The sequence below is a fragment of the Rhinatrema bivittatum genome, chromosome 7 (genome assembly GCF_901001135.1).
Source record: "Rhinatrema bivittatum chromosome 7, aRhiBiv1.1, whole genome shotgun sequence".
Classification (NCBI taxonomy): Eukaryota; Metazoa; Chordata; class Amphibia; order Gymnophiona; family Rhinatrematidae; genus Rhinatrema; species Rhinatrema bivittatum.
Genome location: NC_042621.1, coordinates 109,529,701 through 109,552,804, shown reverse-complemented (window position 1 = coordinate 109,552,804; position 23,104 = coordinate 109,529,701). Strand labels below are relative to the sequence as shown.

Below are 23,104 nucleotides of genomic sequence, written 5' to 3'. Positions count from 1 at the left end.
CATTAATTTCCAATCCCAACCAAATAAACCCCCAGCAACGTGTCCCCTAAATATAGTTAAAAGTAAAATGTGAAGGAGCATGCATATTTAACTACATTTGGAGAGAAGGGTCACATTTTCATACAGCCAATTTACCCAAATAAATGGTTTAGAATAGCAACCTCAATGTGTCCAACTATATGATGGACAAAAACAGAACAGAGGCAGCCATGGAGCTGCCAGCACATTGCATGAGCACAATACACCCTTCTGCTCTTTGCCATAAAGTTCTGGAAATGGGTCGGCAAATGCAGCAATCCCAAAAACTACTTAAAGGACTATTGATCCTCTTGCCTCCAGAGAATGCAACGTTTGCTTTGGTAAAAGAAAGCATGCGATATTCAACCATTTTAGATGTTTATGGTTCATTCAATTATAAATACAAAAAGTATTTTTAAATATGCAAAGATTTTTTAAAAAATCTGGCAGCAATGATTTCTGAGCAGAACTAAAGAAAACAGACTACAGTTTAACAAAATTTCTCGTGTGCATGTAGTATAAAATAGAGAGGGTGAGGAAAACATGAGTAAGACCAAAATCGTAAAGAACTTGTTTATGTGACCACATTTTAGTGTAGGTATTTACACTTTTCTGAAAAATATATATGCCCTAAACTAATAATTTCCTGTATATGGAAAAAGCTACTTTGTCTGTAATTTTTATATACTCTCATTATTCCTGAAGGCACCTACTTTTGGCAGCTTCCATGTCCCATACTCGAAGTGAACCAGACTGGGACCCTGCCACAATGAGGTCTTCAGAGGCATTAAAGCGGACTGACTCCACTGGTGTCGTGTGACCCGTTAAACTCTGCAAAGAAGCAACAAATAGTTATTTGGACAGGAGGGCAGAAAACACCATACTAGTGAGACTGAACCAAGCACCAGAAAAAACTGGAGCATGTAAAGAGGCTCAAAGCAGCAGGACCCAGTCTGGGAGTCCGATAAAATATCAATAAGTTGGGGACAGTGGAGAGAGGGGGAATGCTTACCATCTGGGGAGGCTCTTGCTGACGACGACCCGCTCTCCCACATCACTGGAGTGCCCCCAGGACCTTCAAAAGGTGGTGCACAGTTCTCTTGCCCGGGAGAGTGAAGAGAGGGGATGCTTACCATCTACAGAGGCCCTTACTAACACACCCCTCCCATGTCATCGGGAGTGCCCCAGAACCTCTAAGACCAGGTTAACTCACTCTTCACATTACTTTCTCAAGTTTATGATGGGAAAGAAAAAGAAAGGAACCCTTTTTTCAATCACCTGAGTTGGGAGTTCACTCAACTTCTTCTCAGTCTACTGAGAACTTCTTTCAAGTAAAAGGTACATCGGGTACATTGAAACTAGGTTTCAGCCTCTGTTCATGAAGAGACTTGTCTCCAAGTTCAATTGGCCTGTATGTTTGCAGACAGAATTGGAGGCCCTTAGTGGAGCTGCTAGTGGGGACACAAACCAACCAATTTACTAGCAGCTCCACTATCCGGTGGGGTGGGACTCTACCCTTGATTCAGGAGATATTACCAGCTTTGATCCCGGGGCCAGACATGTCTAGTTACCATCCATTAGACAAGCTTGTGCTAATAGCTATCCAGAGAGCCTCTTAAGTTATTACCAAACTGCACCAGTCTGTTTCAACTAAGGTTTGACTCCTTGGCAGTGATGGCTCAGAGTATGTCTACTCGTATGAACAAACATTCTCAGATGAATTCTAATCAGTCTGAAAAGATTGCTGAAATTATTTATTTATTTAACATTTTTATATACCGAAATTCATGTAGCAAAGTTACATATCACTTCGGTAAATTAAAAGTCAATGTGTAAAATTTCAGACTAATGATGTGGCATTGATGAAAGTGTCAACTAATTTATCAAAAATTAGAACACGTGGGTAATCTTAGGAGATTTAACCAGAGGTTTCTTAATGTTCCTAAATGTTCTTTAATTTCACCTGTGGAGTTGTTGAGAAAGCTATTTAGAGCTTCTCAAAATATGCAAGGAAATGATACCCAATTTTGTCAAAGTATTATTTACATGAGAAAATAAAGGTTTCCTCAGTTAATCAATCTGTTGACCCTCCTGCAGTTAATTTGGATCTTTCTGCTTTCTTCCAACAGTCTAGCTCTGAGAATTTACAAAAGGGCACTTTGCTTGTGACATATGCTAAGGAAATAGATAAAGAGTGGATTCTAAAGTTATTTTTTTGACTTAAACTTTTAATGGGTCAGAATATCTCTATTTCCTGATGTTATAAAAAATACAAGCTAGGAGAAAAGTTTTTCTTGTAAAGAAGCTAAGTGTATTAGCCATAGGAGCAACATTTACTTTTAGATTTCTATGCAAATATGTAATTAGATTACAAGGCGTTAAATATATTTATGATCCTGAAAGTTTCTTTCCGACCTAGACTGTTTCTTTCCGACCTAGACTGTTTCAAGTGATTTTGGTAATATTATTCCAGAAAACCTGGGAAGGCTTCAAGTAAGATTTCTACAATTTTGATAATGTGTTTGAGGAGGTTCTAAAAAAATGGTGAAAATTATTTGGGAATTTCTTTGTTATGATGTGATTTTCTTGTAATCTGTATCACCATATTTTACTTGAATCAAGTGTGTCGAATTACATTTTGATTTGAAAATAAAAATAAAGCTACAGAAAACATCAATAAGCTTATCTGCCACTGAACCTGCTTATACAATAAGGAGTACATAGGCCTTACCACTTTGAACTTTTTCAAGTTCCCCTTTCACCCAGCAGGGTTCAGTCAGACAGCAGCTTGGCTACCTACTTTTTGACACTACTAGACTTCTTCAGGTTATGCATCAGAGAGCAGAGCTTAGGAAAAAACTGTTGAGACTATTATTCCACTATTTTTTTTTTTAGATTAGCGCAATTGGGTAATATTTTAAGGGGAGTACTTACACATACAGGGCCGGATTTTAAAAGGGTTACGCACATAAATTATGCGCGTAACCCTTAAAAAAAAAAATCCCTGCCCGCGCAGAGCCCATTTTGCATAGGCTCGGCTGCGCGCGCAAGCCCCAGGACGCGCGTAAGTCCCGGGGCATGGCCGAGTGCCCTGACACAGCGACCTGTGTCGGGGCCTGCCGCAGCAGCAGACAGCCGGCGCGCGTAAGTTACAACTGCCCGGAGGCAGGCGTAACTTCGCAGATAATGGTTAGTAGGGGGACTTAGGTAGGGCTGGGGGGTGGGTAGGGGGAGGCGGAAGGAAAGTCCCCCTCTGAGGCTGCTCCGATTTCGGAGCTGCCTCAGAAGGAACGGGCAGCGCGTGCAGGGCTCGGCGCGCGCAAGTTGCACAAATGTGCACCCCCTTGCGCGTGCCGACCCCGCCTTTTATAAGATATGCGTGGCTAAGCTCGTATCTTATAAAATCCGGCGTACTTTTGTTTGCGCCTGGTGCGCGCGCTGTTTTTTTAAAATGTACCCCACAGGGTACAATACATACATAAAACACTTATACAAACAGTATTTGAATTAAACGGAAGTGTCTATATGAACATTGTAATTACACATTCAATCATTAGCTATTTATGAGAATTTAAAGTTTATTGCAGCAAAACAAGGGTTTTGTGTGCACTGTGCTTTCTCGTTTTGACTTAGGCCTTGTTTTTTTCCCCACCAGAGGCAACACATTTCCACTGAGCTGGCCTGAATATGCTGTTTGATTTTTGAACTTTAGCTCAGAGATTTGGGATCCTGGCTTGAATCAGAATGAGGCTTGGACAGCATACATATCCCAATATCCTTCAGAAAGCTGTATGACTAACATTGGTCAGAAATCTATAACTAGTCAGAAAGCCATTGTTAGTACTTTGTACCCAGATTGGCTCTTCAGACAGAGGCCTAGCGCTGAAGTTGCTAGCATACTCTAGTCTCAATTGGGCGTATAGAGAGAGCAGATGCTGAGGACCTTGCTCCAACTTCAGGGTACAGCACATTTCCTGAAGCTCCTCAGGAAGAGAGAGTTCAGCTAACTTTTGTTTAATTCTTATTTTACCTGTTACTCATTGCAAATTGAAACTTTTTCCATTTACTGTTCCTGTTTTTTTGTTAAACTCTTTCTGTCCCAAGACAGATTCATGATCCCAGCATTTTGTCTGCAATTAAGCAGTGGGTGCATTTCTAGGAATTGTGACACCCCTAAGTTGTGTGGGATCTCAATGCCCTCACCAGGGAATAGCTTGCAGGCACAGTACTTGCCCAGAGGCAAGTGGGAACCCGTTGGGGGTTGGGAGACTGCCAGTATAGGAGCACAGGTACAGGAAGGCCTGAGAGTGCAGAGCAGGGCACTCCGAGTTGCCACGGGGTTAACCTTGAATGGATATTACGGGGTAGTGCGTTATGAGATCATTAACCACCTACAGCTTTTTAGCCCCCTAAAAGATGAAGAGGACATAAGATCTCTTACCATAACACAGTTTGGCTTGTTCACAGACCACAGGTTGACCCGGCAATCCTCCCCTCCAGTAGCCAGTAACCTCCCCGAACTCTTCCCCAAAACCACAGCTGACACACTGCTAGAATGAGCCACAATTTCTTCTGTAAGGGAAAAGAGAGGCAGGGAAGCAAAGTGCAAGACAAATAGAAATATTAGTCTCCATTTCTCATATCATCGGTGTGATTTGTATTCTTACAGGAACATCGGTATAGAAAAATTAAAAATAAATAAATAAATATTTTGTTTACCAGTCTGACACAGAGGGAATGTATGAACAGTAAATGCTAAGTAAAGGGGGAAAAAGAGAGGGAGGGAGAAAGTAGGAAGAAGAACAGAGGTAAGGAGGGAGAAAAGTGAGGGACTTTGAGAAAGGTATCAGTGAGGAGGGGTGAAGAAAAGCAGGAAGAGAAAAAACAAAAAGATAGGTATTGGATAGGATAGAGTTCCTAAGGGTGTTGAACAAGTTCTTAAAAAAGAAAAAAAACATTCAAGATGGCTTCCGTATGGACTCCAATTCCCTTTCTAAAAAAAGGGATCTGGCTATGCTCTCTAGATCTAAAGGATGTTTATACCCACATTCAGATTTCCAGGTTACAGAAAATCTCAGATTTATAGTAGGGGATCACAACCTCCAATATCATGTGCTGCCCTTTGGCTTGGTGTCATCCTGTTTTCACAAAATATCTAGCGGTGGTGATACATCTGCACAAGCTGGGAGTGCACATTCCCTTTCTGGACAATTGGCTGGTCAAGAGCATATCTCAAGGAGGCACCACATTCTCAGCGAGCAGAACCATCCGGGTGTTGGAATAACTAGGGTTTGTTAACTACTGCGTCCCACTTGAGCCCTTCATTTCAAGTGGAATTTATAGGAGCAACTTGGCCAAGAGACTTCCTCACACAAGATAGGATTAAACACATTGATATCCACAGTGGAGAGAATAAAAATGAAGTCAGCAGGCATCATCATGGGACATGTTGAGGTTATTGGTCCTCATGGAATCAAAAATCCATGTTACTGTCTTACCATGTCTTCACACAAGAGCAGCCCAAAGGATCCTCAGATCGCAATGAGATAAGGTCACAAGATCACCTAGCCTCTGAAGCACTCCTTGTCATGGTGGCCGATCCATTACAGTCTGGTCAAGGGACAACCCTTGCAAATTCTGCAAGTTCAAATGGCCCTGACTACACATGGTGAGAAGCCCATGTAGAGGGGCTCTGCAAAAAAACTGATTCCAGCACAGATTAGGAGGCAGGAAGAAACTTCCTGCATATCTGGCTAATGATCCAAATTTCACGCATTTTTAAAAAGCAAGTGAGAGGACTATCTAGAAAGCAATTGGGAACATGCTGTCACACCGATGTTTTGGGAGATTGCAAAAGTGGTGAGGAAAAGGGGAATTTTGTTTACCATAAGGTAAAAATGAGAACTGGACAGACTTAAGCAGAGAAATAGTTTCCCGTTACTCTGTCCCTGCCTTGTTCCTTTGTCTTCTCTTCCCTAAAACCTTTTACCCCCCACCCATTTGCTTGGGGGATCAAGAAATATTTGGAATAATATCCCCACCCTCTTTCCCTTGGTGGAAAGGGCTCAATTGCATTGATCTCTAAGAGACAGATTTACAGCAGTTCCTGATGCTGAGAGATCACCCAAGGTTTCAGAGAAAGGTCCAAAAAGCAGAGATTGTATCTTTTTCATATTATGCTGAGGACCCAAGTATCTGAAGTTATTCTGGGCCAATGGCCTATGTAAAACCTCAGTCTGCCTCTAACAAGGTGGTCTTCTGGCACAGAATCAGAGATCTCGGCTCTGCTGTCTGATGAAAGCCCCATCCCAGGTTTTGGCCAGAGTTTGAGGCTTTCTGCTGCTAAATGCAAGCACAATGATCCTGTAGCTAACGGGACCAAGGTGGTAGAGGAAAACATCTCCTCAGCTGATAGAAATGCCTCTTCAGTGCTCCACTCGGTGCCTCCTGATTAAGGAAGGTGGCTCTCTAGTGGCTGTGGAGATCATCGGATGCGTCGCACAGTGGTCTTTTATCTGATGCAATGACTCCTTGACCTTATCCCCAGCTTCTTCCCACTGCATGGTACACCGCAAGCCTTTCCTGTACATTTGGTCAGAGGTCCGAGACACACAGCCAGGTGAGTCTACAGGTGCCAGTACACCCCGCAGAGACTCTCGAGGCTGTCTCAAAAATAAAAGGTCAAGTGGACCGTGCGTTTTCACACTCCATGCCCTTTCTCCACCAGCGCTTCAAAGTAGTCATCTTGAATGACAGACTAAATTAATAAGAATGACACAGGGCAGATTTTTCATTTTGAACACAGGATAAATTAATAGAACAATATAGAGTATGTTAGGTAAAAATAGGAAGCCTAGACGGTGCACTTGTTTGTCCAGTTTTCTGGTACCTATTTTAATGAAGGTTATTCTTACCCTGCCTTGAACTGTAGATTATTTATTTACAATAATTTATATTCCACCTACTGCAAAAAACCTGTTCTAGGTAGTTTACAGTATAAAATTTCATACATTGCTGCTAAAACTGTTTATTTATTTATTTGAAATTTTTATATACCGACAGTAGTTTACAAACATCATACCGGTTTACATTGTAACTAAAAGATGGAAAAATACAATGAACAGGGAGGGTGGTAGGGGAAGCAGGTAATACAATAGAAACTTGCAGGGTGGAAAGGTAGTGCGGAGAAAGCAACTAACTAATCTCTTACTGTGGTGTAGCAAAAAGGATTGAAAGTAAATATATACAAAAATAGTAACTTATATACAAGTGTGGGTAAGGAGCATCGCCAGGTTAAGCAGTGACTTGTGCCAGGTTAGTGCGCAAGCGAGAACCGGAGGGTGGAAAATGAAGGGCAGTAGGCAGAGTCTATTCTCATATATTGTTGTTAAAACTGTTCCATGCAAACCAATGTGATATGCAAATGAATGTCGGTATAAAAAAAAAAACCTTTAAAATAAAATACAAAAGCCAAATCATTAAAAAAAGTAATGCGGCAAATAAACATTCAGTTACATAATAAATCAAATTAAACACAAAAAACCATTTACCGTACATATACTAAAACTGTTAAATAACGCTCAGTAATCTCATTTGCACTGCGCAAAAGCCTCCTGAAATAAATTAGTTTTTAAAAGCTTCTTAAAAGTCTTGCTGGTGAACCAGGGAATGTTATTGAGGAATTTGGGGGCCGCAAATGAGAAAACATGTCTACATGTCTCCTTTAATCTCACATGAGATTATGTACAGGTAATACATTTTTTTTAATAAACTACCCTACTGCTTTTTTTCACCTTCTTCAGAATGCCTAGCATACCTTGGCTCATAAAGAGCTGATAGGAGGCTATGCAGACAATGAGTATAGCTCCCTGAAAAGCCCAGAGCATGAAGGAATGGCTTCTGGACCTCTTGGCTTTCTTAAGGGTGAATTCAACCATTGTTTGCTAAGGAGTGCAGCTTCTCAAATGCTGGAGCCTTCTATGGATCCTTTATTTATATGCCGCCTATATACAAAATCCTTAGGTGGTTCTCAAAACATACAATAAAATATTTAAAAGTGAAACAAGATAAAATGAAATGAAATTACAGCAAAGTAAAAGTCACCAATAGCATTAATGATTAAAATATCATCTAAAATGGAAAGCATAACATCCAAAAATGAAAAACAAATTATGTAAAAGCCTGTACAAACATTGTTTTCAATTGATTTTTAAAATATTTCATACATTTTGTTGTTCTTAACTGACAGGGTAGTAGGCTCCAAAATTCAGGAGCAGCAACCAAAAAGGTACTCTTACAAATCTCAAATAAGTCAACCAAATGAGAAGGAACATCAAATACTGCCAATGGCAAAGTGCGCAAGGCTCTCTTGGGGCAGTATTTTTTTTTTTTAAACTGTGATCCAAGGAGCTTCTAGTAGAGCTAACAGATTGCTAGTCTGCAATGCAAATTTAAGTTTAATTTGGTACTGAAATGAAAACCAATTATGCTCCCGAATCGAAAGTCCTGATATCAACTGAGCAGCAGCATTTTCAACAGTTGAATTGGCTTAAGGACAAGAGCAGTTAAGCCCAGATATAATGTATTACAATAATCTATTTGCGGCATTAACAACAATTGAACTGCTAAGCGAAAATCATAAAAATCAAGCAGTAATTTTAAAAGGCTCAATAGTCAAAGCTTATAAAAGCCTGCCCTAACAGCAGCTCCGATGTGTGTCCATTATTGTGAATCAACAACAACAACGAATACAATGCATTATGGCTGCCTTCTTGTTCACTGGAGCCACAGTGAGAGAGTGCTCTCCCACATCCTCATCTGCACTTCCTGAAGGATTTCATAGACTAGATCTGCTACAATACCCTTATGGGGCTCCATGAATTAGAGAATGTCCAGGGGCTTTGTTCTGAACTCTTTCTCCTTTTGTAACATAAATGGAATGGCCTCTGCCACTCTCTGAATAAGGCTGGCAAAGAAGAGGTCTGACTGGGCTGGAGAAAAGACTTGACAACACCTCCTGATCAGAGAAATCCTCATCAATGCATAGTCATACCCACAGGAATATTCTGAGCCCAACTCATAGGTTGGGGGGGGGGGGGGGGGGAAGGGGGCGAGGAACTGGATCTCGCCTAACTAGCAGACAAGGTCTCAGTGAGGGATGAGTTTGTCTATTAATTTCCACCCCAATGGGCTACCAACCACCACTGGTGCAGTGGCAGCCAATATCAATTCCCCTTCGGGCCATTCTGCCAGGCATCAGCAGGGATTCCAGTATCAGCTAGACATCAGACTGCAAGAACACCAATGACATCGATAATGGAGCATCAATATTCTCCATCTTTTAGTTCAAGGCCCCCTGGATTTTTCTATCCAGTTCCTCTTCAAAAGACTGCTGTCGTCAACATGGCCTGAGAGGCAGAAGAGGAGGACACATCTTCCCGAGATATCAGACGTACATCAATGGCTAACACCTGAACCCTTGGAGACTGACAATTCCCGGGACTGTAAAAGCATGAGCTCTTCTAGCAACAGGAATGCTTTGGGATATTCAAGGCCGACACCAGAATGTCCTTCATCAACAGAAACCGATGAAGATGCTTCTTGGTCTTCATATGATGCGCATCAGAGCTCCTTGATGCCGGAACTGAAAAAACTGAACCCTTCCCTCTTTTTGGGTAGGAAAAGAGATGACAGTGCATCCTTCCTCTGTACTCCCGGGTGCTTGATACCTTTACAATGGTGATATACCTCCAGCAGTTGATGCAGATCCTGGGTCCTTCAATGTCAATACCAACAGACCAGACTTAAGCATCCTAAACTTCTTTTCCATGAGATCAAGTTGGGATCAATACCCATTATAGGACAGAGTGGCACAAAATTGTGACACTGCCAGATGTCATGATTAGCCTCCAAGTAAAGACCTATCTATCATGGGTATTCATGAGAGACATGAATCGCACACATAGGGGCAATTAATGAAGCCATTGACCTCCTTTACTGCTAAGGGCATTGAGTGACCAAATGAGCACAGAGAAACTGAATAACTGACAAAATCATGACTGGTCCTGACTCAATGCACTGATGCGGATGTACCATGCAGCCACTGAAAAATAAAGAAAACTTCAAAACAGACTGACAAATCCTATCTAGGTGACTAAAGGGAACAAATTAAGACCATAGTGCCCTGCAAAACACAAACACACTTCCTTCTCAGGAGGCCGAATGTTCCCTAATAGCAGAAGAGAAAAAAAAAGCCATGACCTGTCAGCTACGCGGAACAGATGAGACTGAAGAGGCCCCTGCACTGGCATATGGCAATAGGGCAATCGCAAAGTTTCTAGAAAGTTTGATATCAAATTTCTGTGCCAGGCTACAGATTATATTTAAAAAAAATATTTTAAAAAATATATTTAAAAAAAAAAAACCAAAACAAACACTGTGGAAAATCATGATTGAAATCAACTCCTGATTGTTAACAATATTCAAATAAGAAACCAGAGTCATGCAGGAGACAAGCCATGGAAATCATTTGATCTGGTGGCCTGAAATACACTGCGTCTGGGAACCACTTTCAGACTAAACACAGAAAACCCACTACAAAATTAAACCCACTTCATAATGTGGATTCCCCCCTCTCTTCTACTGCATACGTTTACAGTATTTACCCAGTTAAATTAATGTGCTGTTTCTCATGTTTCTGCCAATGGGGCTTATGTTTAAAGCAGGAAAGTTATTTTAATCTATGGAAAGTGCATTAAAAAGATACAAAAATTCAGAAGGGCTGCAGTGACAATGTACACGCTGTACAATGCATCATACATTCAATGATACTAAGATCCTCTAGGTTGGCTGGGAATGATGCAGATGCAGCTAGAAGCTATTCTGAGACAAATTAGGCCAAATTTTTGCCACAGATGTGTCTGTCCTGGCTGCTAAAATCAGCAAGAAATCATTTAACTATGCCACTATTTACTGATTATTTCATCGATGTCTGAGGAATGTTGTCCAGAAGTCCTGAAAGAGGCTATTGTTTACCATTTCTGAAAAGCCCTCTTTGAAGCCAAACAATCTGGAAAATTTTGTAGTGTCCAATCTTCCTTTATTATCAAAAATATTAGAGAGTTATTACTTATCAACTTAATTTTCTGGATGAAAATTTGATTTTGGACAAATACCAATTTGGGCTCCAGAAAAATCACAATACTGCGAGTACTCTAGTAGTAGTATTTTTTTTCCATCATAATTTGGACCAAGGTGTTGATGTTGTGGTGGTCCTGTTGAACACAGCTGCATTTGATACACTTAATCATCAAATTTCCGTTAGCCACCTTTCTTCTGGGTTTTCTGGTATTTGAGCTGGTTTGCTCTGTATTTGAAAGGTCTTAACTATTGAGTAGTCTTGGAGAATTATACTTCAACATATGGAGTCCTTTAAGGGGCTGGGCATTTTTTTTTTTTAATTACTTAATTTATATTCTGCTTTTCAGCACTTCAAAGTGGATTACACTTGTCATCTATTCTGTTTAACTTGTATCTCTTACTATTAGCTCAACTGCTTTGGGATCTGGGTTTACCTTTTCTAATGTACACAGACATAATTATACATACCATTGGGTAAAAATAGAGGTGAGATGTTAAGGTGAATGCTTGTTTGACAACTCTAGTTAGATGAGGGCTAATAAATTAAATCCCTCAAAATCTCAGTTATTTTGGGTGAGAAAGCCATCTTTATCACTTGTAAAGAAGTCCACTGTACTAGAAGGCACCCAATTGATTCTATCAGACAAGGCGTTAAGCCTGTCACAACGGGCTACATTACATTTTTGTTTTCGGTCCATTTTCGAAAACAGCACCCTCCTACACTTTTTCTCCCTCATTCCCCCTTCCCCTCAGTCACTCACCCCCTTCCCACCCCTCAGTCTTACTCACTCTCTGTCTCCCACTGGCTCCTTCCCCTCCCCTTCCCTCAGTCACTCCCCACCCTGTCTCAATCCCATCCCCTCTCCCTCAGCCCTCCTCCACTCCTTTTTTCTCTGCTCCACAACTTCTTACCCTTCCACTTACTCACATCCCTGTCTCTCACCTCTCCCTCATTCTCCCTCTCTCCTCACTCTTCCCCACCCCCTCCCTCCCCCCACTCAGTCCCTCCCCCTCCCCCACTCAGTCCCTCCCACTCAGTCCCTCTCTCTCCTCCCTCCCTCCCTCCCTCGTTACTGGCCGCCGCTGCTCCTCGTCGTCGTTCGCTGCCGCCCGACGCCACCATCGCCGCTGCCACCCGACGCCGCCATGTTTTGTTTTTTTTACGCTGGCTAAGACCGACGTCCTTGCCCGCACATGCGCAGTAGAGCTGCGCTCTACTGCGCATTTGCGGGCCGTCGGTCAGGGCCCATTTATAAGGTAGATACCATGTACATACAACAAGTAATGGTGGATTTCCAACTTAAAATCATAGATCAGGTCTCTGTGATTATTAGGTCTGCTTCCTATTACCATTTTGTGGCAAAGCAACTGCATCCATCAATACTGAGGCATGATCTGATAAGTGTTGTTCAGGCACTGGTGTTGTCATTAAGGATTACTGCAACAGTGTGTTCCTAGGGCTTCTTAAGTGTGTTTTGCATGGTTTTCAAGTTATTCAAAATAATGCAGCTAAACTGATAAAATGGTCTTCATAAAGGGGCTCAGGAGACTCCATTTCCAATTTAAAGTGCTTACACGTCTTCAAAGCCCTCCACAATTTGTCACCAATTTCTATGAGGGAGTTGGAATAGCCCTATCTGCTAGGGATCTAACGTCCTTAAATTAAGTTCCCCTAAAGAGACAGTAGGCTGATAGGTAAAGGGAAGAGAGCCAGACAGTAGAAACATGGTAAAACATTAAAACTCACGCAGCTTCCAGGTAGCCTTGGTAGTGACTGAGGCAGCCATGTCTGGCACTGGGTGAAACGGAAGATTCTTCACACAATTCCTCAACAGCTCTTCTTAACCAGCAAAGCTCATTAACCAGATGTACCAGTGAGGGTCAAGGTCCCTACAGTGGAGGTTCCTTTCCCTCCTCCCCACGGACAACTTCAACTTGATGGAAATCACTTCTTCATCTTCTATTTCAAAGTTGTTTTCAGTTTCATTTAGATAGGAACCTAGTCCCATCCAAACCAGTACTTGTTTCTGGAAATCTGTTTCAATTCAGAGATCTATTTTAAAATAAGAAAACACAAACTCAGTTGATATTAGCAGATAAGGATGACTTGGGTCCACCCAATAAACCCATTGCTCATTAAAGTAATAAGTCCTCAGGGCCAACTCTAGCAGAGTTCAAGGCCCCCCTATACATTTTTATATAATTAAAAAGTGAGATGAATTTTTTAAAAATTATCTCATTGCCATCTTTCATTTGTGCTAATGTAATGTTGAAAATCTACAACCCTACCCACGCTCTCTGCAGCGGGCTCTTGTGGATGTCCCCTCAGTGTGCCAGGTGTGCCTGGCAGAGTCCAGAGCACGAACCTTTTCAGCCACAGCCCTGATGCTGTGGAATTCATTCCCTGAAATCCTTCGATTAATATCATGTATTAAGATGTTTAAAGCAATTCTAAAGACCTTTTTATTCCAGCTGGCTTATTGCTGGTTTGCTGAAGCTCCAGGTTTTATTTATCCCTGGCAATGTTAGGGTTTTGATCTGCTGCAAGTGGATATTGTCTGTTTTATTTTTGATCAATGTGGATATTATATGATTTTATTGTATTTTTTATTTTGACATAGAATCATTTTATTGTGTTTTATCTTGAATAATGTGGCTTTTTTATGACTTATTGTATATCACCTTAGGCCTCCTATTGGCAACTATTAAATGCTTAAACTTTACACTCACACATAAACAGGTTTCCTGCTCCCCACGCCACATATATTTGCGCTTTTCTCTCCCCTCCCCCCACCCACCTTCAATCTGATCTGCACACAGTGTGCCAGTGGATCCTGAAAAGTTACAGGCCCCTGTGTGCTCAGAATTCAGAATGCCTGCTCCTACACAGGCTTCAGATGCATACTTACTTCTCCCCTCTTGCTGGCAGGGAAGGAGACTGGAAGGGTGAGAAAAATGCATTGGAGGACAGGTTGCTTGTCGATAAGATATTAAAGCAATCTAAAATGTGGGGTCTGAGGCATTATAATGCTGAAATATTTAACAAGTTTTAGATGTTCCAATCACATGGAACCTGATATCCAGTCTTCCATTCTTCAGGAAGCAACTCACAGCCAGTTGATTCCACGTCAGGGGCTCAAACAGTTATCCTCATGCAGATTTCAGGGAACAGTTGCTTACAGTCTGTACCATGGACCTTGTGCATATTTTGTTTTGAATATTGTACAAGGTTACAGAGGACCAGCAGACTTTGCACCTACTTTTTCTGCAGGTAGATTTTATTACTGGAAATCAGCTTGTGTAAGTTTGAAAATCTCATCCATGTGTATTATTTTCCAAACTCATCCTAGACATGCCCCCCATGAAGGCCTCCCCACAATCCAGCTAAAAATACACACATGCTATGGATCTTGCGTATACTTTTGGTCAGACTGAATGAGGCAATTTTCTGACAGCCAATTTACCCAAGTAAATGGCTTTTAAAAATATCCTCTATGTGCATATTTGCAATTCATTTACACAAAGACCTGAAATTAAACCTGTGTGGCCATTTGTCTGAATATGAATTTTAGACTGAAAACCTTACAGTATACCCTGACCTCCCAAGCAACACCTTGATTTAAAAAAGTATTGTATACTATTTAGGAAGTGCTCATACTCTACCAGCAAGTGCAAATTTTACTGTTATTAAAAAAGTTAAAGAAAGATAAGGGATGTTGATTTTTAAATGAGAAATTACTACTTACCTGATAATTTCTTTTTCTTTAGGACAGTCAGATGAATCCAAAACAAGTGGGTTATGCACCTCTACCAGCAGATGGAGACGGAGCAAACTGACATCACAGTATATATATACCCCTGCAGTGACATGAGCCAACTGTGGACAAATTAGCAAAAGAAACTTGAATAAAAATAGACAACCATGTCAATACTCAACCAACAGGCAACACTGAGCTCAGATAAAAATGTAACACTAGTCTAGGGACTGGAGCAACACTTACCAGTAATCCCTGTAACATGTAGGCACACAGGAAAAGCAATATGCAATCATTCGGCAGGCAAGGGAAGGAAGCTGGCTTCATCTGACTGTCCTAATGAAAAGGAAGTTATCAGGTAAGTAGTTATTTCTCATTTCTTAGCATCCAGTCAGATGAATCCAGAACAAGTGGGATGTACCCAAGCTACTCCTGAATAGGGCAGGAGGCTGCCCACGGTCCAGTCAAAACAGCATGTGCAAAGGCCGCGTCCTCCCTGGCCTGAACATCCAGATGATAATACCTGGAAAGGTGTGTAAAGAGGACCACTTCGCAGCTCAGCAAATTTTGACTGGATACAACAATCTAACTTTTGCCCATGACACACTGCCTAAGCCCGAGTGAAATGAGCCCTAACCTGACTAGGTAACGGCTTCCCAGCATCCACGTATGCAGTCATGACTACCTCCTTAATCCTATATTTTTTGAAAAACTGGATGTAAACCGTGGTACTGATATAACAATTCTGACACACAGTAAACCACGTTGTTTAAAATGCCGATGATATCTCACCTATTAACACCCACCTCATTCAGGAGCCAAATGTTTACACCATATCGTGTTTCATTCTATTCACTTGAAAGAATATGGAATTTGTAACCCATTATAAAGTGAATTGCTCACCACAACTTTTATATAATCATCGGGTTTGTTGCAGTAGGTTTTTTATAAAAAGAGATGAACCCTGAAGGTTCCGTTTTTTTTCTCTTTCAACTTTTTCTTCCTTTCAGTTTTCAATGTTTTAACTTTCATTTGCATCTGTTATCCGCACTGCTAAGTATGTCCACAGAAAAAGAATAAACACTTATCGTGAAATCGCAGCAGCACATAACTTCAGTGCCCTGCTCGAAACACCCGTCTGTTTTCCACAGTTTAGACTTTAAACTGCTTGATCAACAATGCCCGACACTGCGCGTATTTCGTGGAAAAAATGTCATCAGGGGCTCCCGAATGAGGGTTGTTGTTAATAGGTGATACATCATCGGCATTTTAAACAATGTGGTTTATTGTACCTCCTTAATCCAGCAAGCAACTGTAGCCCGCGAGGCTGGCTCTCCCTGCCTAGTACTGCTGTGAAGGACAAACAGGCAATCCAACTTAAGTAAAGGCCCAGTGACCTCCAGATACCTGACAATATGTTGCTTGACATCCAAGGGCCACAACAGACAATAATCCTCTACATCTTTCTTCCTGTCCAGAGACAGCAGGGAGATGGACTGGTTCAACAGAGATCACCTTCAGTAAAAAGAAAAGAACAATATGCAGCTGTACTGCCCTTGGAGTCACCTGGAGAAATGATTCCCAGCAAGACAAAGCCTGCAGCTTGGAAACCCTACCCGCAGAACAAATTGCCACAAGGAGCACGGTTTTCAAGGTCAGCAACTGCAAGGACAGAGCATGTAGCGGTCTAAACATAGGGCCTGCCAAAAAATCCAAAACCAAATTGAGACCCCATAGGGGCACCAGAAACCCCAAAGGAGGATGAAGATGTTTCACTCCTTTCAGAAAATGGGCCACATGAGGATGAGCCGCCAAGGATCTGCCATTGACCTGACCTCTGAAACAGGCGAGAGCAGCTACTTGTACCTTTAAGAAGTTAAGGGCCAAGCCTTTATTCAAGCCATCCTGGAAAAATCCCAAAATGAGCTGGATCTTGGAAGCGTACCTCTATCCTCACACCAGGCCTCAAACACTCACCAAACCCGCACATAGCCTAAGGAAGTGGAAAACTTTCTAGCTCTTAGCAAGGTGGAAATCACTGCCGCAGAGTATCCAGTTTCAGCAAGCAAGCCCTTTCAAGGGCCATGCCGTAAGACAAAATTGAGTCGGATCTTCGTGAAGAACAGGTCGCTGGTGCAACAGGTTCCTGTGTGCTGGAAGTCGAACAGGTGAATCCACAAGGAGCCTTCGCAGATGTGCATACTACAGTCTTCTGGGCCAATCTGGAGTGACCAGGAGCACCATTCCTCTGTGGTGTTCAATCCTTTGAATCAATCTGCCCAACTTGGGCCATGGAGAAAAGGTATACAGCACTAGGGCATTGATCCCCAAAGGACATTGATCCCCAAAGACTTTGGATCTCTTTTGTGGCTAAAGAATCATGGAAGATTCGCATTGTGCAAAGTCACCAACAGGTCCAGGAAAGAGAGACCCCAGCAATCCTGAATCAGCTGAAAATGCCTCTTCTGACAATGCCCTCTCTCCTGGGTCCAGACTTTCCCTGCTGAGAAAGTCTATTCTTACGTTGTCTTTGCCCGCAATGTGCGAGACTGAGATCATCTGGGGAAGTACTGCCCACTTGTCTGCTGATTGATGTAAGCCGCAGTCGTTGTATTGTCAGACATTATTGGGACCGATCTGCCTGCCACTGAACTGTAAACATGCCAACTGGACTGCCCTGGCTTCCAGCTGATTGATATTTCAGAGAGACACTTCTGCACTCCAGCGCTCTTGTGCCATCAGTTCCTGACAGCGAGTTCCCCAACCAAGGAGACTCTCATCCATTGTTATTACAAGCCAGTCTGGTGAGGAAAGCGAAACTCCCTGCCTTAAATGATCTGCCTGCATCCACCACTGCAGTAGGGAGGAGATCTCCATCAGCAGGTGGAGCCAAAGCGAATAATCTTGAGACTGCGGATTCCACCGAGAAGCAGGGAGTGCTTCAGAGAACACATTTGCCCCTCACCCATGGTACCACTTCCAGGGTTGCCACCATTAGACTAAGGACCTGCATGTAAGACCACACAGTCAGGCGCTGAGGGTTCAGACAGAGAGTTGAGCTACCAACTTCTGAATTCGGGTTTCCGGCAGAACACCTTGCCATGCTTCGTGTCAAAACAGGTATTCCAGCAACCGAGTAGGCTGAAGACTTCTCTTGGCTAAGTTCACCACCCAGACAAGCTCCCGCAACAGGGAAATCACCTTGCGAGTTACCAGACGTCTCTCTTCCAACGATGTGGCATGAATCAGCCAGTTGTCCAAATACGGGGTGCACTAGGATTCCATCCTCTCTCAACTCTGCCACAATTACCACCATTACCTTAGAGAAGGTTCTGGGAGTGCTGGCCAGACCAAAGAGCAGCGCCCAGAACTGTGAACCGCAGGAAGCATTGATTTTCTAGTCGGCTGGGAATATGAAGGTACGCCTTGGACAGATCCAGGGGTCAGAAATTTCCTCAACTGCACGGCCATCATCACAGAGCGCAATCTTTCCGTGCAAAAATACGTCACTCGCAGATAACGGTTGACACCTTTGAGATGGGACGAAAGAGCCCTCCTTCTTTGGCACAATGAAATAAATGGAATATCGCCCTGTATTTTCTTGAGATGTGGGCACAGGAACCACAGCCTTCAGACTGAGGAGCCTTGCCAATGATACCTCCACTGCCTGCTTCTTCTGTGGGAAATGGCAAGGAGAAAGCAAAATTGCTTACTTTGTAATAGGTGTTATCCTATGTTAGCAAGATGCAGTTCTCACATATGGGTGACGTCACTGATGGAGCCCTATCACAGAAAACTTTCTGTCAAAGTTTCTAGAAACTTTTGACTGGCACACTGAGCATGCCCAGCATGCCATGATCCCTCGAGCCACAGGGGTCTCCCTTCAGTCTCGTGTATAGCAATAAGCGTTAGCAAAGATAAAATAATAAAACGTATCGGACCCAACTCTGCGGGGTGGCGGGTGGGTTTCGTGAGGACTACATCCTGCTGTCCTGGGATAACACCTATTACAAGGTAAGCAATTTTGCTTTACCCCAGGACAAGCAGGATGCTAGTCCTCACATATGGGTGATTAGCAAGCTATAGGCCGAGTCATTTTGTAGTGAACCAACACTGAAGCATTGTTGGAGAAAATGAGGCAGCCTAAAATCACAGCAGGTTGGATGTAGAAGGAGTTGGGATTATACTGGAAACAAGTTCTTTAAAACAGATTGTCCGTAAGCTGAAATCGGAGTACCTGCCCTGGTTCTGGGTTATGAGAGTGGGTGCTGTGCCAAGGCGAATTGGTTCTGTGATCTATAGGTCAAGAAGTATGGGAAACCACATTTGTTGTGGCTAATGTGGGCCATGAGTATCTTGGACCTCTTGTCCTGTTGTAGCTTCACTAGAGTTTTGGTTGTTAGCGATATCGGGGGATACGCCTATAGAAGGCCTGAAATCCAGGGGCGAGCAAAGGCGTCCTTGGCTGGCTAATGTTTCTGTTGGTATAGAGAGCAGAACCTGTCCACTTTGTGATTCAGGTGTGATGTAAAGATGTCTATTGCTGGTTGTCCCCAATGTTGAAATATCTGGTCGCTACTAAGGGATCCAGGGACCATTCGTGAGGTTGGAACGGACGACTGAGGCAATCTGCACTACGTTGTGAATGCCCGCTAGATAAGTGGCCCGGAGAAACATGGAATGTGTCAGGGCCCAGTCCCAAATCTGCGCAGCTTCTTGGCAAAGGAGATAAGAGCCTGTGCCTCCTTGCTTGTTCAGGTACCACATTGCAACTGTGTTGTCCGTTTGTATGAGAATAGTCTTGTGTGAAAGGCAGTCCTTGAATGCATGTAGAGCATAACATATAGCTCGAAGTTCCAGGAAATTGATTTGAAATGTTGCTTTGATTTTTGTCCAAGTACCCTGAGTTTGGAGATTGTCTATGTGAGCTCCCCAACCTAAGGTGAAAGCATCTGTAGTTAGAGTTATCTGTGGAACTGGTTGTTGGAAGGGTAGGCCCTTGCACAAGTTGTCCTTGTTTACCCACTAAAGGAAAGATGAACGTAACTGGTGGGTTATTTGAATTGGAGATGACAGTGGTTGAATTGCTTGTATCCATTGTGATCTCAATGTCCATTGGGATATTCTCATGGCTAATCTGGCCATAGGGGTAACATGAACTGTAGAGGCCATGTGACCTAGCAGAGTTAGAATCTGATGAGCTGTCGCTTGTTTTTGCGAGTGTAGCGAGTTTCCTAATAAAGAGTGTTTCCGCCCGATCTTCGGGTAGGAAGGCTCTTGATAGTATGGTGTTCAACTCTGTTCCGATGAATTGTAGTAGGCGAGACGGGACTTTTGGTAATTAATGAGAAAACCCATCGAGTGGAGCAGATTGATTGTTCGTCTGAGAGAAGCCAGAGCTCCTTGTTGAGATTGACTTCTGATGAGCCAGTAGTCCAGGTAGGGAAAAACGTGTACACTTTTCTTGTGTAATTGTTCCGCTACCACTGCTAGGCATTTTGTGAATACTCTGGGTGCTGAGGCAAGTCCAAATGGTAGAACCCTGTATTGGAAATGCTGCTGACCCACCAGGAAACGCAGATACTTGTGATGAGGAGGGAATATTGAAATGTGAGCAAAAGCATCTTGTAGATCCAGAGAACAGAGCCAGTCTCCTGTCTGAAGAAGGGGAAGCATGGTGCCTAAAGAGACCATCCTGAATTTCTCCTTCTGTAGAAATTTGTTGAGATTTCTGAGGTCTAGGATGGGACGTAGGCCTCCTGTTTTCTTTGGAATGAGGAAATAACGGGAGTAGAATCCTCTGCCCTGCTGAGGCCAGGGTACCGGTTCTACAGCTCTGGCCCTCAGAAGAGTGGATAATTCTGTTTGTAGAAGAGTGATATGGTTTTTGTTTATCCAAAGAGACTTTGGAGGAGAGTCTTTTGGAATTGATAAGAAATTGAGTTGATAACCTCGTGATATTATGGAGAGTACCCATTGGTCTGTTGTTATCTGTAACCAATGGTTGTAATAGAAGGAGACTCGACCTCCTACTGGTACGTTTGGGTTGGGATTGCGGAGATGGCTTCTGTTCTCTGGTGTTGTCTCAAAACCTGCAGCTGGTCCTGTTTGTGCTGGTGGTTGAGGCATAGCAGTTCTAGGCTGCCTGGGCTGAGATCTTCGCTGTGGTCAGGAAGATCTACCCCTAGGTGCCGGTGGATATCATCTCCTTGGCCTGTAGTACAGCTTTCTGGTATCCTTTCTTGGTTGACAGCGGGACGCTGAAGAAGAGGAGTCTTGTGGGACAGCAGATAACTGACGCAGTGTTTCTGTATGTTCTTTAAGTTGGGCCACTGCATCTTGAACCTTCGACCCAAAAAAGTTGTCGCCCACGCAGGGTAAGTCTACCAGTTTATCCTGTACCTCAGGCCTGAGGTCAGAGGCTTTTAACCAGGCCCAACGGCGTGCACTGATCCCCGAAGCTGCAACCCTTGAAGATGTTTCGAAGCTGTCGTATGCAGCACGGACCTCATGTTTTCCAGCTTCTAGTCCTTTATGGACAATTGTCTGAGCTGCATCTTGATATTGCTGAGGCAGGGAATCAGTGAGCTGCTGCATTTGTTTCCAGAGATTCCTCTGGTATTGCGTCAGAGTTGGTAAGATGCTATCCTGGAGTTAAGCATTGCTCCTTGGAAGACTTTCCTTCCTAGAGAGTCTAGGAATCTATGATCCTTCCCTGGTAGACGAATGAGGTCGTACTCTTTTAGATTTTTTCTGAGCAGACTCAACCACTACTGACTGGTGTGGTAGTTGTGCCTTTTGATAACCAGGGACAACTGTACGAGATATGTGGTGTCCATTCTATTGGCTGGCGGAACGGAACATGGATGTTCCCACAATCTATGTTGTAAGTCTAGGAGGACCTCGTGGATAGGAATGGCTAGGACTTCCTTGGGTGGATCCACAAATTGAAGAACTTCTGTTTGTTGTCTTGTATTCTCCTCAGACACTAATTTAAAAGGGATTGTGTCTGCCATATCTTTTATGAAGGTGGTGAAGGATAAGTCTTCTGGTGGGGACCTTTTCCTTCCTTCAGGAGGAGATGGTTCAGACATGAAACTTTCCGATGAGGAATCTGTATTTCTATCCTCCCAGGAGTCATATGGTGCATGTTTGGAAGGAGAAGTAGGAGAAGACCTCGGTGGTTCTGATGGAATCACTGGTCTGAAAAGTCCTGAAGGTCCTGGTTGAGGTTCATCGAGTGGGAACTGACCAAAAATATCTCCTATATCTGCTGGCTTAGTAGGAATAGGTTGAGATGGTATAGCACCGATGAGGGCATCGAGTTTTTCCATAAGCGGTTGAAAAATCGAAACATCTGGTTGCATTGGAGTCCCTGGAATGGGTGCTGGCATCAGGAACAGCATTGGTAATGCTGATGGCGATGGCATTGGTGCTGGTCCCAGCATCGGTGCTTGTCCTGTCTTTGGTGATGGCACCGGCCTCAGTGTGCGCACCGGCATAGACAATGGTGTCTACTTCGACGAGGTTATTGGAGGAGTCATCTGTGTCAGTGGTCAGTATTCCTGGAGCGCTTCTCACACCGCCTGGTGGATGAATCCGCTCATTTCTTCTGTAATAGCTGATGCAGGCAGAGCAGCTATACATGGTGGCAGTGAAGGAGTCATCAGCTCTACCACAGGGCCCTGTGGCAGCTCGATGTCCGGCACCTCTAGGGGTGGGGATTGCCTTGGTGTAGAAGGCCTCTATGTCTCTTGTAGACTAGTTCGTTTGGCTCCAGGCTTCTCCGATGATAACAGGGCCTCTGGAATCGAAGAATGTCGATGCCGATGTTTTATATGATGTTCTGAGGCTTTTTCAAGCCCAGACGTTGACTTCATCAATGTCGCAGATGAAGTCGGTGACAACCGGTCTCCCGAGCCCTCCAGTCGACGCTTTTTAATAACCTGTTTTTTCGACGCTCCGGCCGGAGACGAATGTGTGGACATCGACGCAAAAGGTAATAGCTGGATGTGGAAAAGGTGTTTCATCTTTTCCTGACGTGCTTTTCGACCTTTGGCAGTCATTTCCGCACATTTTGGGCACGACGAGACGTCATGGGATTGACCCAAACAAAGTACACACTCAAGGTGAGGATCAGTAATCGACATCGTTCGATTACATTTGGGACATTTTTTAAAACCGGTAGCCAT

General features: G+C 43.2%; 1 protein-coding gene across 3 annotated transcripts in view; it reads right to left on the bottom strand.

The window, feature by feature from the left end:
- Positions 1 to 23,104, bottom strand: part of KATNB1 (katanin regulatory subunit B1) — a 172,954-nt gene that overhangs the window by 123,747 nt on the left and 26,103 nt on the right. For all 3 annotated transcript variants that reach the window (XM_029608925.1, XM_029608924.1, XM_029608923.1), the window contains exons 2-4: positions 12,905 to 13,210; positions 4,460 to 4,590; positions 732 to 849 (exon numbers count right to left, since the gene is read on the bottom strand). In XM_029608925.1, coding sequence (XP_029464785.1) covers positions 732 to 849; positions 4,460 to 4,590; positions 12,905 to 12,944 — 289 coding nt within the window. In that variant the 5' untranslated portion in view covers positions 12,945 to 13,210. The remainder of the gene's footprint in view (positions 1 to 731; positions 850 to 4,459; positions 4,591 to 12,904; positions 13,211 to 23,104) is intronic.